Raw genomic sequence first — 17,359 nt, forward strand, 5'->3', positions numbered from 1 at the left:
TATTAAATTATGTAATTTTTTAAAATTATTATAGTTAATTTTTATTTTAATTAAATTAAAATATAACCAAAAATAAAAAATAACTAATATGTGGCTTGGGCTTATCCACTATTAAGGTGAACAATATTTTTTTTGGCTTGGGGTTGGGCTTGGCCTTAATCATTGTGGACACTCTTATTGACTGGACTAACATAAGCCAAGCCATCGCTCCGGCAAAGGCTTAATCGGTGCCAAACCCAGTGACATAGTACCCTTCCCATGCCATGGCCACCCGCCGCGTGAGTGAGTGTGTGTGTGATTGTGTCTGCACGTCTGCGAGAGTTCGAACCGGTAGGGGTTATAGAGAATATAGACGTGGTTGAGCCATCAAACCTCATCTCTTTTCTCCAATCTTTGGGCCATCCCACTCTTACCACATCTTTGAATAATTGGGCCAACTTGTGCTCTGATTAACTATTTTGGACCAGTTTGTGGCTTATTAAATGAAATGGAAACTATTTTAGGTTATTTAGTTGAGTTTCATGGATGTATAACTAAATATTCATATTAAGATATTTTTTCTACAGATTTCATGACTCACTAATTCAAATGTATTCCTTAAAATACAAGAACAGAATAAAATAGAGTAAACATACAAATGAAGAAGAAATAGAAAAAGAAAAATCTCAACCAGACTCGTGCGGTAAACAAATCTTTGAAAGTTCTGCTATCCTAAACCTCTATTTCCCAGCAAATAATTAAAAAATATAGTGAGTATATAAACAAAATCCAAAATTAAAATCTACCATATGTATGTAGTTCTCTATATATATTATATGATTAAACCCTTTTTAAACAAGTAACAACGATTTTGTGAACATTTTTTTATTTGAAAATGTATGAATTTGCTGTCAAAACGTGTCGTCGCCTTAATTAAAAAAAATTATTGGAAAAAAACATTTATAATTTATCACAAGATATAATTTTATTTTAACCAATCCTTAGGATATAAATTTACGCAGGCTTCACTACCGACAGAAAATATATATTCGATATAAATTTATTCAAAAGTCAGAATAAAATAACAGTTTAATAATGTTTGAAGAGCACGAATTAATTATGTTCATAAAATGTATTTGAAAAGCACGAATAAAATAATGTTTGAAGAGCACGAATTAATTATGTTCATAAATTTATAATTAAGTTTAATAATGTTTGAAGAGCACGTGATTAGGCAGAATAACAGTAGCATGAATTAATAAAGGAAAATTAGCAGCTGATTCAGACAAGGGTGGCAGAATACCACATCAGCTAAGATTCGCACGTGATTCAGGGATAAAATATCACGTGATAGCGCTTCCACGTAATTTTCCACATTTTTATTTATATATGCATTTCAATTTTCCCTTACCAAAGAATATTTTATGTACATTTTCATTTATGTCACATTCACATACCAAAACCCACATAATTCATGCCGTAACAGTAACACAGTAGTAGTACATAATTCTGAATGCAGCAAAAGGGAGTAGTTCGTTTTTATTGTACTATATAAACTATTTTTATAAATTGTGTTTTTAAGAATCATAAATATTAGAGATAATTATTACTGAACTCTGTCCAATTTCTTATTTTACATGCTATAAAAATGTTTGCATGTTATTAGTTCCGATCGTTTGTGGTAAAAGTCTATAACCTCTTACAAAAAACTATTATAAGGTTGTGATTTATGATCGATATGAAATCATAATTGTTTGTAAATAAACATTCGGTTTATATATAAAATATTTTGATTTCCATTTCAAATAAATGTCTATAACTCAACTCCAAATTACATCGAAAGATACCAAACGATATGATTGCATCATTTTATAAAATAATTTCAATTTCATATTCATCAAAGTTCTCCACATTTTTCGTCACAATTTGCCCAATATTCCCAATTTATTCTTATTCTTCAGATTCCTCAACATTTTCATCAAAATTTACCCATTATTCCCAATTTATTCTCATTCGTTGTCCAAATTCCATTGTGATGGTTAGTGGATACTAACTTTCTATGTCTTTTCCAAAAAGGCCATGATCCAAGATTCCAAATACTATATTTCGATTATTTGAAAACTTAATTATAAATATACCCAATACTACGAATTATATAAAATAAGAGAAAATTTTAAGAAACATGAGATAAGACTCATTAATTGTGGAAGAAATAAGATTATAAGAGCATCTGCAACGGTGAGCACAAGCTCTCCGTTCGTCCTTGCCGCTGGCAAGGACACGTTTGTCCGTCGCTGCGCTCTTGCCGCTGGCACGGACGTGCTCTTAGCTAAGAGCACGTCCGTGCCAGCAAGCAGGGCGACGTGATGTGTTTCTATTGGTCGTTGACATTTTTTAAAAAAATCGAAAATAATACCAAAAATTTAAAAAAAAATTGGATTCCCAAAAATATAGTCGTTTTATTACCGTTTTTTTGAATTTTTTTTGAATTTTTTTAAAAAAATTTAATCCCAAAACCATCTATAAATACATACATTCATCATCCATTTGGACGAAATTCGGTCACTTATGAATTTAATTATGTAATTTTTAATTTTTAGGATTTTAATTACGTACTTTTTAATTTTTAGGATTTTAATTATGTAATTTTTAATTTTTAGGATTTTAATTATGTAATTTTTTATTTTATTTGTAATTTGTAATATTATTTCGGATATTTTTAATGCATTTTAATTTTGTGGAAATGTTTTTATTCAAATTGAATAATAGAATGGTGGTGCCCTTGTGCTCGTCCTTGCGGAATAGCACGGCTGTGGGTGTTGTGCTCTTGCCTAAGAGCAGACAGAAAAAGTGGGGTCGGGCCCACAACCGTGCTCGTTGGCAAGAACACGGTTGTGGATGCTCTAAGAGATATAATTGTGGATGTTGAGGATTAATGTAGATAAAAGATTATATTAAATCACGATGAAAATATTTAATTTTGGATGACCTTATATTTATTTTTTGAACAAAACTTAAAGTATGAGACCATTAGAGCATCCACAATGGTTTTCGCCCAGCCATAGCCTAGCTACAAACTCCTCCTGCCACATCATCAGCACTAAAAATCCTCCTGCCACATCATCAAAACAAGCAAATAGCCCAGCCATAGCCCAGCCACATCACTCAAAATTATATAAAACAAATAATGAACAATCACACAAAATACATAATTAAATTTACACCACAGATACGGGAAAATGCAACAATTTTATTTAAATTTTAAATAAATTACATTTTAAAAAATTACATAAATTTAAATAAAAACTAACGTCTTGCAATCCTCCGTGCCCACAACTCTTCAATTAAATCCTTTTGGAGTCGAATATGAGCATCCGTCTGACGCATGTCGGCATGTGCTTGGAGGAGGGCTTCTTCATCGTGAGGTACTCCACCTCGTACGTTGGCGGCGGCGACGCCGTGGCTTGGACCGGCTTTATTATCGTCGTTGGCCCAATCAGTCAGTTGTACACCTTCATCTTCGACAATCATGTTGTGCATGATAATATAAGCGTACATTATATCAGCAATGCAGTCGACATGCCACAAACGCGTTGGACCCCTAACCGCCGCCCATCGAGACTGGAGCACACCAAATGCGTGCTCCACGTCCTTGCGCGCCGACTCCTGCCGTGCCGCAAAGTAGGCCTTCCTCTCATCTGATGCGCATCGGACCGTCTTCACAAACACGGGCCACCTAGGGTATATCCCATCGGCCAAGTAGTAGCCCATATCATGCCGGTTGCCGTTGGCGACAAAACTGATGGCCGGCCCGATGCCCTGGCACTGCTCGTTGAAAAGGGGCGACGAGTTGAGGACGTTGAGGTCGTTGTTCGACCCGGCTATCCTAAAATACGCGTGCCAAATCCACAGCCGGTAATCAGCTACGGCCTCGAGGATCATCGTGGGATTCTTTCCCTTATAGCCGGTCGTGTAGAACCCCTTCCAGGAAGTGGGACAGTTCTTCCACTCCCAATGCATACAATCTATGCTGCCTAACATTCCCGGGAACCCATGCTTCTCCCCGTGCATCTGCATCAGATCCTGACAGTCTTGGGGGGTAGGGCTTCGAAGGTACTGATCACTAAATATTTCAATCACGCCCTCACAGAAATACTTCATACATTCCAGGGAAGTCGTCTCACCGATGTGGAGGTACTCGTCCCACATGTCTGCCGCGCCTCCGTAGGCCAACTGCCGGATTGCCGCAGTGCACTTTTGAATAGGTGTGTGGCCGGGTCTGCCAGCCGCATCGTGCCTGAAGCGGAAATACATATATCGCTGCTCCAAGGCGTTAACAATACACATAAACAGGGCTCTGCTCATCCTAAAACGTTGCCTGAAAAGGTTGGCGTTGAACCGCGACTCCTTTGCGAAGTAGTCTTCGTATAGGCGCTGAAGTGCAGCTACGTGATCACGATCAATCGCTTGTCGGCGATGGACAACTGGCCGAGGTCGAGGTACCGCCGGCTGCAAGGCGCTTTGCATCCATTGGTCTATCCCGCGGTTGGTATATGCCTCAAGCGCTTCGGCCATTCGACGTTCGTACTCCTCAGCGTCCCCCCCACTACCTCCACTACTACCACCCGCGTTACTCATTTCTCGGTGTTGATCTTGTACAGAAATTAAGATAGAGAGAGTACTCGTTAATACAAGTGGTGCGAATGAAAATGAAGTGCAAATCGCGTATATATAGTGTTTCGAAAAAAAAACCGCTGGGCTATGCGCTGGGCGATCCGGGCGCTGCAATGGCACCGAGCGGATCGCCCAGCGCATAGCCCAGCGGATTTTGACCGCCTAGCGCTAGGCGAAATTCATTTCCGAAAAACCGCTCGGCGATTTTCGGCTCTTGCAATGGTTCGCCTAGCGCCGACGCTCGGCTAGGTGGTGCGCTAGGCGCCATTGTGGATGCTCTTAGTTCGTATAATACTCCCTCCGTCCCAAGCTACTCGTACTTATTTCCTTTTTGGGCGTCCCAAGTTACTTGCACTCTTTCCATTTTTAGTAAAAAATTTCAACTACATCCGTCATTTTTGACTTTCCTATACACTCATTCCTTAATCTCCGTGCCGAAAAGGAAAGGGGCGAGTAGCCCGGAACGGAGGGAGTAAATACATTTAAATGAATTTAACTCTTGCCAAAATGAAATTTATGTGTCACTTATCTTCGAAATTCATAATAAGAAAACGAATAGCTTTCTTTAAATAAAATTTGATTTTTAGATATTTTCAATTTATAAAACATAGAATCAAATCGAATATTTGAATTTATAAAAAGATCAAATAAAAAATATAAAAAATAAACTAAATTTAATGGAGTAGTATTTCTTGGTTAGTTTAATTATTTGTCTATAAATAACACATGTGAAATTGAGTTTAGACATCAAATCAAATAAACCCATTTCCCCAAACCTTCGCCTTCCTCACTCCCTTTCTCTCTCTAAAAACACTCATTCATCATCAAATCTAGAGAGAGAGAATGGGAGGCCAGAAATTCGCCGTCCTCCTCTGCGCCGAGGATTCCGACTACGTGAAGAAGCTCTACGGCGGCTACTACGGCGTGTTCGTGCGAATGCTCAAGGAGGAAGGCGAGAGCTGGGACGTTTTCAGGGTGGCGAGGGGCGATTTTCCCGCCGACGATCAGATCGGCGATTACGACGGCTTCGTCATCACCGGGAGCTGCAATGACGCCCACGGCAACGACCTATGGATCTGCAAGCTCCTCGCTCTGCTCAACAAGCTCGACGCCATGAAGAAGAAGGTGCTTGGCATCTGCTTCGGTCATCAGGTAATTTTTATTTTTATTTTTCAGCTTTATTTGTTATCGATTTGATTTATTGAGTGCAGATCGTGTGTTGATTTTTGTTATTTTCATTTGCGCTGCATCGTTGGTTGCGCTTGCATTCATTCATCCAGTGTAGATTTGTGTAACCGAAAGGAATTAGGCGTATAAAACAATATTGGCTGTGAAGTGCATTTTGTGCTTCGAAAAAGTAAAAAAACTTGTAGAAGTAGTTCCAAACGGCATTTTATTCTCTTTTTTTTTCGGTTTTATCGCTTTTATGTCTGGTGAGTTTGTTGCGGCAGCTGTCTTTACATGGTTTTCCAGCGTCACACGTTTTTCTCCTCTTTGTATGTGTAAAACTCTACTTATAAATTTTGATCTTCCTATCATAAAAGTTAATTTAATCTCGTGTCAATTCAATTTCGAGATTATAATTTAAGCTCCTGTCAATTCAATTTCGAATAATCTCAGAGAAAATTTATCGCAGCCAAACACTTTTGAATTGACCGTGGTAGAATTAGAGGTCAAATATCTTCTCTCAAGTGACTACTTTGGGGTTCCCTCTTATTGAAACCACGGTTTTTAAAATTTTCTCATATATTCATTATGTGCACCTTAAATTATTTCACTTGCTGCACTTGTATTAAAAAATGGTTACTAGTTACTACTTATGAATGAAATAGAGGAACTTAAAAACACTAAGTACTCCCTATATTAGTCAATATGGTTAGATTAAGTAGTGGTACAATCGATTGGATACGAAGCTGTATTAATGAAATACAGTTAAGATGAAGATGAGAAGTCAAAATCAAGAATAAAAATGTTTAAAAATAAACAAAGGGTTAGGGGACATAGGTGGCTTGGTTCGTCGGTGAAATCAATTATAGTTAATCCTGTCACGTTAGACTTAGCTAGATATCATGCTGGGTATGACACGTTTGCACTAGGCATTAAAATGAAATTAGGCATTAAGAATATGGTTTAAAAAATTTATTGTGCAACTAGAAGAGTTGACTGCACTCCAATTATTATGTGAGATAAGCTTGATGTAAAAAAAACATTAGTGAAATTCAGATTCATAAATATGTAGCTATACGTTTCTTCCGCACCACTTTTGTACAATTTGAACGGCATCTATTCTAATTTGAAATATAGGGTTGCACTAGTGTTGCTAACTAATTTATAGTAATAACTAATAACTTTTAATTTTGTGTATTAAAATTATCAATACAAAAAGACATAATTATATCAATACGACATGTAAATTTAAATATCAATACAAAGACATAATTTATCAACACAAGAAAGATTGATAAAATTATGTTTTTGTGTTGATATTTTTAACATACAAAATTGATATTTAATTATTAGTTATTACTGTTAAAAAGTTAGTATTTGATCACGCCCGTTGAAATATAAAATCAATTGACATTGTTGAATTAGAAAATGCTAACTAGGGGTTACCTATCTTGTTACTATGTCATGAGATATATTTTAATGGATCTAATGAATAAAATAATGAACTAGCTTGAGTTATGTACATGGGATGTGATTACCTTGAAATATAAAATCAATTGACATTGTTGAATTAGAAAATGCTAACTAGGGGTTACCTATCTTGTTACTATGTCATGAGATATATTTTAATGGATCTAATGAATAAAATAATGAACTAGCTTGAGTTTTGTACATGGGATGTGATTAGAGCATTCACAATGGCGGATGTCCCGGCGGAAGTCGGACCGGCGTGCCGGACGTTCGCGCGGGACGTCTGCCATTAGGTAGCATGCATACGGATACGGACGTCCGCTGCGGATACCGGAGTTCCACGGCTTTCCGGGACGTCCGCCATTGCGTTGACACGACGGACGTCCCAATTTTATTTTATTTTTTGTGGATGTCTGTCGGGATGTCCTTGGGGATGCCCGCCATTGTGTAGTGGGATATCCTTATGACGTGACAATGCAGTGAGATGTCCTTATGACATAAGACAGAAGGTGTTTTTGAAAAGTCCGTCGAGATGTCCGCCGGGACATCCGTCCCATTGTGAATGCCCTTAGAGGTTCGCATTGGGTGGGGGCCATAATAGTATATAGCAGGCCAACGAAAACTATTAATTAATAAAGCTGTCTATGACTCTTAATTTCTTTATATTAAAGAATTTGCTGCTTAAGCCCAATAGATTGTTTGTTAAATTAAAAATAGTCAAGTAGCATTGCAGCAAAGTTTCGTGGTACTTGTAAATACATTAACAAATTTCGAAAACAAGTAGAAGGACAGGTCAAAATTGAGAAAGTCAAAATCCATTCACTCCTAGAATTAGCCTATGGTTTTGTAAACATAGTTTTTTTTGTAAGTTATGCCATTTTTTGAATAGTTTTTTTGTAAGTTATGCCATTTTATGAGTGTGATAGCAATGACCACAAGGAAACAAGGAAACAAGGAATAGCTGACTGGATAGTAGATACCCTTTGTTTTCCATAACTAATATGTGCATGAAAAGAATAGAGACACCAACTATTTTTTGCCAGAAATGTGGAAAAAGGCAAAAGGGTTGGGAGTCTCTCTCACTCTGTGTCTCTCCATTATTAATGTTGGCCACATGGGCTGTGGGTGGCTCACTGCTAATTAGGCAACCATAGAAGAGCGTTATAAAACCATTTCTTGATTTTGGATTAAAGCCTTTTTACTTCTACTTAAATACAGAAGATGCTTAGCATTTCAACATTAAATGTTAACAGATGATGAAGACTTGTGCAAGATTTTAAAATTATTATATTGAAACTTAGTATTATATACAAAAAATGGTGTCTTTATCCTAAATATGAAAATTCAGCTGTATTAGGACTTGCCTGTACAAGTGGACGGCTGCATATATCTCTGCTTTCTCTTTATTATGGTCCAAGTCCGTGCAGTACAGCTGGATTTTTTGGGGCCACGCCACCTGCCTTATTTTTACAGTATGATAAGTGATAACACCCATCAACGAAGCAACCAAGATAACAATATAAATGTTGATTTTAGTAAGAAAATTATATATAAATGTTTATGAGATTAAATATGTTGTTTAGCCCTTTGCTTCTGTGCGCAAGTTATTTTAACTATCTATAGTTTGAAACGGTTTATCTTGAGATATATGGTTATTATATTAGAACATGCCGTGCTTGTTGAACGTGTATATCTTACACATACCACAAAAAACAAAGGTTACATACTGAACTATCGAGAGGAAACTCTTATATATGTCCCTTTAATACTAGCTACATTTATAATTTTATTGTTGATATTGCTAAACTAGCATAAAACTTGCATCCACTTCACATTTGCTTTGATAAACTCTTCTCTTATACATCTTTGTGCCTTGTTAAAAACCATACTCACCTTGGGATTCTCGTCTACTATTTCATGATATTCGTTTGTGTGTGTGGTGTGTGTGTTAACAAGATTCTTTTGAAAGTTTGTACAAATAGAAGAAACAACCTCTTGGTAACATTTAGGAAGTGAACAATATTTTTAGTATAGTTTGCAGCTGTAAACTCTTCCTAGACAAATTAGTCGATGCAAGGACCAGTTAGTTGAGGCATTCTGGTCCACATCAGTTCCTGCACAACTTTATATTTTAGGTCTATACCTATAACCACCAACTAGTGCTCTGGCACCAAATTGTTGTTTTTTGGAGTTTTTACCATACAAGTTAGGTAATTAACACTCATTTAAGAAGAGTAATCAAACTATATTGAGAAAGATTAGTTACATATCCATGATGGAGTCGATTGTGATGTCTTTTCAGTAGCTTTTGCAAAAGCTAAAATCTTGAAATTCATGATATGACCATAATAAATCAGTAGGTGGAGTGTGTTGTTGATCTTCTACATCTTCTTTATGAGACTAGATGCAGTGCTACTTTATGTGTAATATTCCATATAAGAACCTGTGATCCTTGTTTCTTCGATATTCACTGACTTGACGGCATGTCCATTGTTTTCCCAATACTAAAATGATGTCCGAATCATGTAATTTTTGTCATCTATATGAGTCCAACACCTTTCCCACCATATATGGTAATACTAGTTATATAGGCTTGTCCTAGTGGGATGATGAGGATTTCCATTTCCACCATTACACGTGATGGTGATGTGTGTGTTTAGAACAGAAAATGGTCAAGGAAACAGAATCATAATCAAATGTGACATGATGTTTTGTAAGTAAAATAGGTTTTTGTTGTGCAATTAGATAATGGCACGAGCTCTTGGAGGAAAGATTGGAAGAGCAAGAGGGGGATGGGACATTGGAATCACACAAGTTCAACTCTATCCATCAAAAATATTCACTTCTCTCGATATTCCTTCTTCGCTTTCTATCATCGAATGCCATCGGGATGAGGTTTGTTTCCTCGAATCCAGCAACTTGGTTTCTGAATCCTAATACTAATGTGTTGATTCTGACCGAATTGAGTTAGGTCTGGTCTCTCCCGCCAGAGGCTGAGGTGCTAGCATGGTCGGAGAGGACCGGAGTCGAGATGTATAGGAGTGGAGATCACATCATGGGCATCCAAGGCCACCCCGAATACACAAAGGACATTCTCTTGCACCTTATCGACCGTCTCTCCAGCCGCCAACTCATCGAGGTACAAATCATATCAATCACGTTCAACGTTTATTTTGAGTAATAAGATAGAGTGTGAGTTATTTAATATGGTCTTATCGCGACAGGAGTCCCTTGCGGAGGAGGGTAAGTCGAGGCTGGAGAAGAGTGAACCGGACCGGGATGTGTGGTGGAAACTGTGCACGAGTTTCTTGAAAGGGAGGTTGTGATGGAAAAGGCAGCTTCAAATAAAAATCACAAGAATGTAAATATAGATCAAAGTCAGTTGTTTGGCTCTCTAGAGAAATATCATCAAATGTCGTGAGTCTCGACTCTTTGATTAATTATCGATGTATTGAAGCTTGGACTTTGATTTTCACTAATTTAATCATTTAAGTAATTTCATGAGCGTAATTTGAATATTTCTTTGTTATCATGGTTTGACCTCTCAATGTATTGAAGCAACATTTCAAAGGGACACTTCCATATATTGGGACATGATCTAATTGACTCTTTAAGTCTATTACTAAGAAAAAAGATAAATGTATACAAATTGTACGTGCATAATGTCTTTAAGCTTTAAATCGATTTGAACTTAATTTAACCAAATTTAAATTTTATTATTAATTATATTAATCCCTTACTAAATTGCTCCTACTATACTAATGGAGTATCATAATAGTATTATTTAACTAATTTAAGAAAATGTTAGATTTTAATTTTAAAAAATAAAATTTAAAATTTTAGATTATACATGGTCTACTGATAAATAATTAGCAAAAAATATGTTTTGAATTTTTAAAGTTGTGTGAATTATGAATACTAGTACTATATTAAATAGAAAACTTGTAATGTTAACCTAAAAAGCAGTTAGCAGGTACCATGAATAATGAGACTGAATGAGTATTTGTTTTATATTATCCGTGAATAAACAGCGGCCATCTTTTTTTTTGTGTGTGTTATGTGTTAATTGACTGAATTCAATTTTTTGGTGCCACGGCTTAGTAATATAATATTATATGCCACGGCAACATTTGTTTAACTAATCTGTTTACCAAATAAAAAATAGGATGAGTAGCGAACCCAAATTATTTTCAACTGAGAGAGCCAGTTGTTGTAAAACTAGTGGCATTCTTTTAATGAATAGCCTTTTTTTTAATTAACCGTAGATCTTATGAATTAAGATTTCGAACTTCAGCACCAAGACCAAAAACATTAACTATCCCGTAATAACTTGAAATTCACAGTGGACTAGCGAAATAAGCTGATGGCGGATCCAGAACTTTTGATTTGGGGGTGCGATAAATTTTTACATGAAATAATACCGTTACTCAGAAATCGTCTTTTACATTATTTACGTGATCTAAGCAATGAGAAAGGAATGCAACACCATTAGACCATTGTGATAGCTTTGACATTGGTTACTCTTAAATAACAATAATTACATAATTTTAGGGCACCACCGTCCCCCCCTGTCCTTAATTGGCTCCGCCAGCGCTGATGGAGCAAAGTCATCAGCACGGCATGATATAGGATGAAATTTGGCAATCAGACATCGAGGAAAGAGCAATTCATTTTTATTTTTCAGATTTAATTTTAATTTCATATTTTTATTTTATTTCCCTTTGAAGTTGTTAGAGTTTCTGGACCACTTCTAATAGTGGTTTCATCATTGTTGAGTAAAATTTGATATTATCAATAAATTTTCGATGATTGGTTTCTGTGTATTCTCGATGATTTTGATCAGTCTTGTAACACGTTTGCGTCACACTAGATAAGCCAAGCAAAGGCAACGCAGATGAGAAATCCATTTTGGATCAACTAAGCAACATTGTACCATAACTTAATTATTTTCAAATGACCTTACTCCACACATCAAACGACGACGAACAAGAACATAGAGGTAGTAGAAACCATCAGTCCATACAATAATTACCAGCTTATACTAACATGAACATCTAATTTTAGGAACTTACGAAATCAAATTCCCATGTATTTAGGAACTCACCATCGAGCCCGAGCTTCTGCGGCAATCAGCCAACATATCCATGTAGAACTGGCACTTGCTGATTTCGCTTCCAGAGTTATTCAGGCACTGCACAAGAATCACCCCAAAACTTTCCTCACAAACCCAGAAGCAATAAAATATAAGATGTGCAGCATTCAGGAAGCATCAGGATCAGCCAAAGCACGACACATATAAAGTACGTACTACAAGATATGATCATATTGTACCACTCCTCTATTCTTTCAAGATCGATGACTTGCATTAGGACAACAAATTGCAGATTTTTTTGAAGGTTTCACATCCGATTGGACTAAAGAGGTTATGCGACAATAGCACGACGTTGTTTCATGAAAAGAACCAATGATGGTAATAGGAAAGCTATACTTACATCCTGGAAAGCTTTGAATTGCACATTGCAAGCATCAGATGCCCTCATGTCGGGTGCAGTAGATGGTGCAATAGCTTCAGAGACAACCGCTTCATGTTGAATTGTTCGTGGACCCATAACAGCATCTACTGCCCTATGTGCAACAGCGCTTCCAGTACCAAAAGCCGCACCTATAAAAGAAACGAGGGGAATTTTTAGAGCCGAAAAAACAAAAATGCAACCGCAACCTATTTCTGAAGGTGCGATAATAGAACTTCATATGTTACACATTTCAGGCAGTGTCGACGTACCTTGAGCTATGGTTGAGCCAATGCCTCCAAGCATAGATCCACCATGCCCACTTTGAACAGGAGCTGGAGGAGGAGCTTGACGAACTGCTTAAAGAATAGAATGATGAGCTGGGATACACTATGTTTACACTAGACGTTGAAATACAACATGTACTCAATCAGCAGAAAGAGCACAGGAAGAACAAAACAAAAAGTCAAAAACAAAAAAGAAGCGAATTCTCCTGATGTCACATATACTAGGTTGTAGATGCATAACTAGGCACCTGGTTGAGGTGGATTCCATACTGGAGCAGCACGAGGAGTTGGGCGGGCAGATCTTCCTGTCAAATCATCAATTCATAATCAACATCAAATCGGATGCTTATCGTTATCCATAGCCAGACAACATTACATTGCGACACTTGAATCTTGTAGACATGTACCACACGATAAATAGAAGCATTCAACAAAAATTACAATGGATGTTTTAAAGTACAAAAACCTCAGCTATGGACACGCAATCAGATCTATGCATTTACACACTAGAGATGATATTAACCAGAGACACACGAATATCATTAGATATCAATCTAGCAAGAGAAATAAGAGACACTAAGGGTTAATAACATTCTGTATCGACTTAGATCTCTGCAGAGACTACAAAGCAAATGAAAGCATATACATATCAAAAGCAGTTATCAACAATTCATTCCACCAATCCAAAGTTGAGCAGTTAGCTAAATAAGGCAAAATTTACATGCAAACCAACACCCCCTTCCAATCAAGCTCAAATCAAAATTCAACAAAAACACATAAAAAAGACATACTATCAAATTCAGCACCAAAATATCCAACTGATATCATTATCCTAAAAAATACACAAAATTTTTGCAACATGTTTCCATGATTCCATCTCTGATCTCTAAAATTGCCAATAGGAGCAAAACATATTAAAAACAGAAACAAAAACAGGAACAACAAATCTTATTCTAGCATTTACAATCGTGATCAACGCAAACACTGATACAACAAAGCAGCAAATGAGGATTCCATGATGAAATTCAGTAATCTGTCTAATCAATAACAGGTCGAAAAAATCAGCTGCTAACGAAATTAAATGAAGCAGAAAAGCGAGAAAACTCACCACCGGAGCTACGGCGAGGCATTTTGCGAAGGTTTTTTTCTCGAAATTGACGAAGAAATAGAAATTTGTGGTGTTTATGAGCTAACAACAGAACTCCACCGCTATATAGATTTGGGAGACGACTCGGTGAGATCGTATGCATACGAGTTTTTCGTGTATCCGAGACGTGTCGAAATATCATTGGTTGAAATGAAATGATAACCAATCTGTTGTGAGAGGCGCACGGGTTACCATGGGGATGCAAAGACGCGGAATTCTGTTTTTTTCTTGGAGAAGAGGTTATCTACGAAACCGGTCAAATTTGTAAGGGTCAAATATTACAATAACGAGAAATAGTTAAAATTTTATTTTTTGGTAATTTAATTTATAAATAGGATGATGAATTTTGCCAAAAAAATTGGTTTATAATTTTAATTGTGATTTTAATTTTATTTTTGTAGGATGGACTTTGAGAAAAGTTCCATTTTTAGCTGGAGCTTTGACATAATATTGGATATGATGTTTATGCATTAAATAAATTATCAATATTGTGTAATCACACACAGAAAAAAATTGTTTATCATTGTTTCGATATATGGTAAGTAAATTTATTTCCAATTAAAATTAGATCAGTAGAGATTATGCTAAGTAAACCAAGATAATTTTTTTTTTCCGATTAGAATTCGATCACTAGAGATTGCAAATACATACTTATATAAGTTTGATTCCAATTCTACTTCGGAAATACATTGTTCCCAATTCTTCTATATATACCAATCAAGGATCTTACTCTGTATTCTCTTGAAAGAAATATTGCTTACTCCTTTTCAATTCGAATCATCTATTATCATTCAAATTTTTTTATTTTCTCAGCAACATAGTAGCATAACCATAGTATATTCAATCAAGTTCGACAATTAAAACGTCGAGCAATGGGAAAGCGGCTAAGATTTCATCGTTGCGAGGATTCGAGATTGCAGCATCGGACGAAGCAGATGTCGCAAAATTGTAGGTTACCTCTTTTCCTTTTACTTTTCAGTTTTTCTGTTTATATCTATCCAGTCTACATGAATTTTAATGCGCAGATAGTAAAGTATCATAGATGAAAAGAAAATACTTGAACAAGAGAAAGAAAAAGCGGTGGAAAAGTTTTTATAAACATAAACGAAACTAATTTTGATTTACAAATCAAGATAGAATAATGAAATTATTTTTTCATCAACGGATGAAGTTTTGATAATACAGTATGCTGTTTTTTTTTCCAAAGATGTGTTTTCTTTTGCATTATTTTGTTTTAAATATATCTCTTTAGAACTTTAGTATTTCCTGTTTTTCTACATATATGGACAGCTAATGAAACTTATGTTCTTTGGTATGATTATAATTAATTATATCATTATATTAATCTAGTTCATAATTTTTGAGGTAATAAAAATATTGAATTCTATCTAATATACGTGTGTTTTTACAAAACTATTTGCAGTGGTTTGGGTGCCAAAAATACCTAAATGGGAGAGGGAATTCTGCTACAAAATAGGGTCATTCACATGGGAAAATTTCATAGAAGCCAAGAAACAAACAAGATTCTCATACAAAATCATGGATTGGAACGACTATGCTGCAAAAGAGGCCTTCCTTAGTAGCAAAAATAGATTCTTCGCCACGATAAATGGCAGCCTCTCTGATTCTGATGACTTAAATCCCGACCTATACATTGACGAAATACATTGGGACGAGCCGAATGGCCATGATGATGGGTTCGATATGCCAAGCATTAGTGATACAGAAGACGAAGACGAAGACGAAGAAGCGAATGCAGTTGATGTTAGTTATTGGGATTTCAAGCCCACGGGATGGGAATGTGATTGTAAAGATGAAAGATTGTCAGAGGGGAAGGATTTTATAAATAGATAATTACGGATTTCTTATGTTTCTAGCAATTTATTTTTGTGTTCAAATTTGTTTCTGGATTGTATTTGAACAAGGTTTAGACTAATTTTCAGTTATTTTATAAAAAAGATAAGTTTGAATAATATACGACTTGATGTTGATTTTGATGCAATATTTGATTGATAGTTTTGATCGAGAGTTTTTGTATTGGCTGATTGACATATCCTATAACTTTCATGCATCAATTAAACACTAATCAAAGTTTTTAAAAGTTTTCTCAAAATTTCAACTATAAAATAAACAGAATAAAAATTAAAGCTATAAATTGAAATTTTCTGTCTGTACACCATAATTAACCTTAACGTGTCAATTAACTACTCCAATATCTCTAGATCTATTTATTAACAAAATGACAACATATATATCCATTATATTCAGTTTGATAAACTGAATTGGAATTGAAGTTCAATTTTAAATCCTTTATTTGTTAAAATAAAATAGTAGTATTCCATAAGTTTTATAAGAGTATGCACTTTTTATTGGGAATGTGTTTTAATGTACAATTGAAAAATAAGAGAGAGATAAAAAGAGAAAATAATACTCCCTCCGTCCCCAAAGAATATGCACTTCGAGTTCAGCACGAGTTTTAATGCAAAATTAATAAAGTAAGAGAGAGGTAGAGACAAAAAGTAATTAAAGAATTGTTAGTGGAGAATGAGTTTCACCTCAATAGAGAAAAAATAGTTTCCAAAATTAAAAATGTATATTCTTGTGGGACAGACTAAAAAGAAAAGAGTGCATCCTCTTGTGGAACGAAGAGAGTAAAAGTATTGTTAGTGGAATCTAAGTCCCACCTCAATAGAGATAATTTTTTTTTAAAAATTAGGAAATGCATATACTCTTATAGGTTAGATTAAAAAGAAAAGAATGCATACTTTTATAGGACAGAGTAATTAATATCAAATTGAAAAATTATGCTCACACAATACACACAATCACAAAATACACACACAAAATATGCACAATGTAGTGTGTGGTTTGAATGTATGTGTATATAGTTAGCACAAAATATGCACAATGTAGTGTGTGTATATTATGTGGGTGTGCCGGTGTGGTTTGAACAATACACACAATCACAAAATACACACACACAAAATATGCACAATGTAGTGTGTGGTTTGAATGTATGTGTATATAGTTAGCACAAAATATGCACAATGTAGTGTGTGTATATTATGTGGATGCGCCGGTGTGGTTTGAATGTATGTATACAGTGTGTATATAGTTTGCATGTT

At 35.6% G+C, this 17,359-nt stretch overlaps 3 protein-coding genes across 3 annotated transcripts; 2 read left to right on the plus strand and 1 right to left on the minus strand.

Moving 5' to 3' along the window:
• Positions 1-5,386: 5,386 nt before the first annotated feature.
• On the plus strand, positions 5,387-10,800 carry LOC121755386 (gamma-glutamyl peptidase 5-like). The gene is made up of 4 exons (XM_042150690.1): positions 5,387-5,805; positions 10,036-10,185; positions 10,262-10,429; positions 10,515-10,800. The coding sequence occupies exons 1-4, from the start codon at positions 5,497-5,499 to the stop codon at positions 10,614-10,616; spliced, it is 729 nt and encodes a 242-aa protein (XP_042006624.1). The 5' UTR covers positions 5,387-5,496; the 3' UTR covers positions 10,617-10,800.
• Positions 10,801-12,196: 1,396 nt separating this feature from the next.
• LOC121755387 (coiled-coil-helix-coiled-coil-helix domain-containing protein 2-like) lies at positions 12,197-14,371 on the minus strand. The gene is made up of 5 exons (XM_042150691.1): positions 14,196-14,371; positions 13,336-13,392; positions 13,073-13,156; positions 12,783-12,952; positions 12,197-12,481 (listed from the first exon to the last, which is right to left on the minus strand). The coding sequence occupies exons 1-5, from the start codon at positions 14,335-14,337 to the stop codon at positions 12,383-12,385; spliced, it is 552 nt and encodes a 183-aa protein (XP_042006625.1). The 5' UTR covers positions 14,338-14,371; the 3' UTR covers positions 12,197-12,382.
• Positions 14,372-15,025: 654 nt separating this feature from the next.
• LOC121754848 lies at positions 15,026-16,088 on the plus strand. Its single transcript, XM_042150142.1, has 2 exons — positions 15,026-15,182; positions 15,658-16,088. The coding sequence occupies exons 1-2, from the start codon at positions 15,107-15,109 to the stop codon at positions 16,086-16,088; spliced, it is 507 nt and encodes a 168-aa protein (XP_042006076.1). The 5' UTR covers positions 15,026-15,106.
• The last annotated feature ends 1,271 nt before the right edge of the window (positions 16,089-17,359 follow it).

This window comes from Salvia splendens, chromosome 11 (genome assembly GCF_004379255.2).
Source record: "Salvia splendens isolate huo1 chromosome 11, SspV2, whole genome shotgun sequence".
Lineage (NCBI taxonomy): Eukaryota > Viridiplantae > Streptophyta > Magnoliopsida > Lamiales > Lamiaceae > Salvia > Salvia splendens.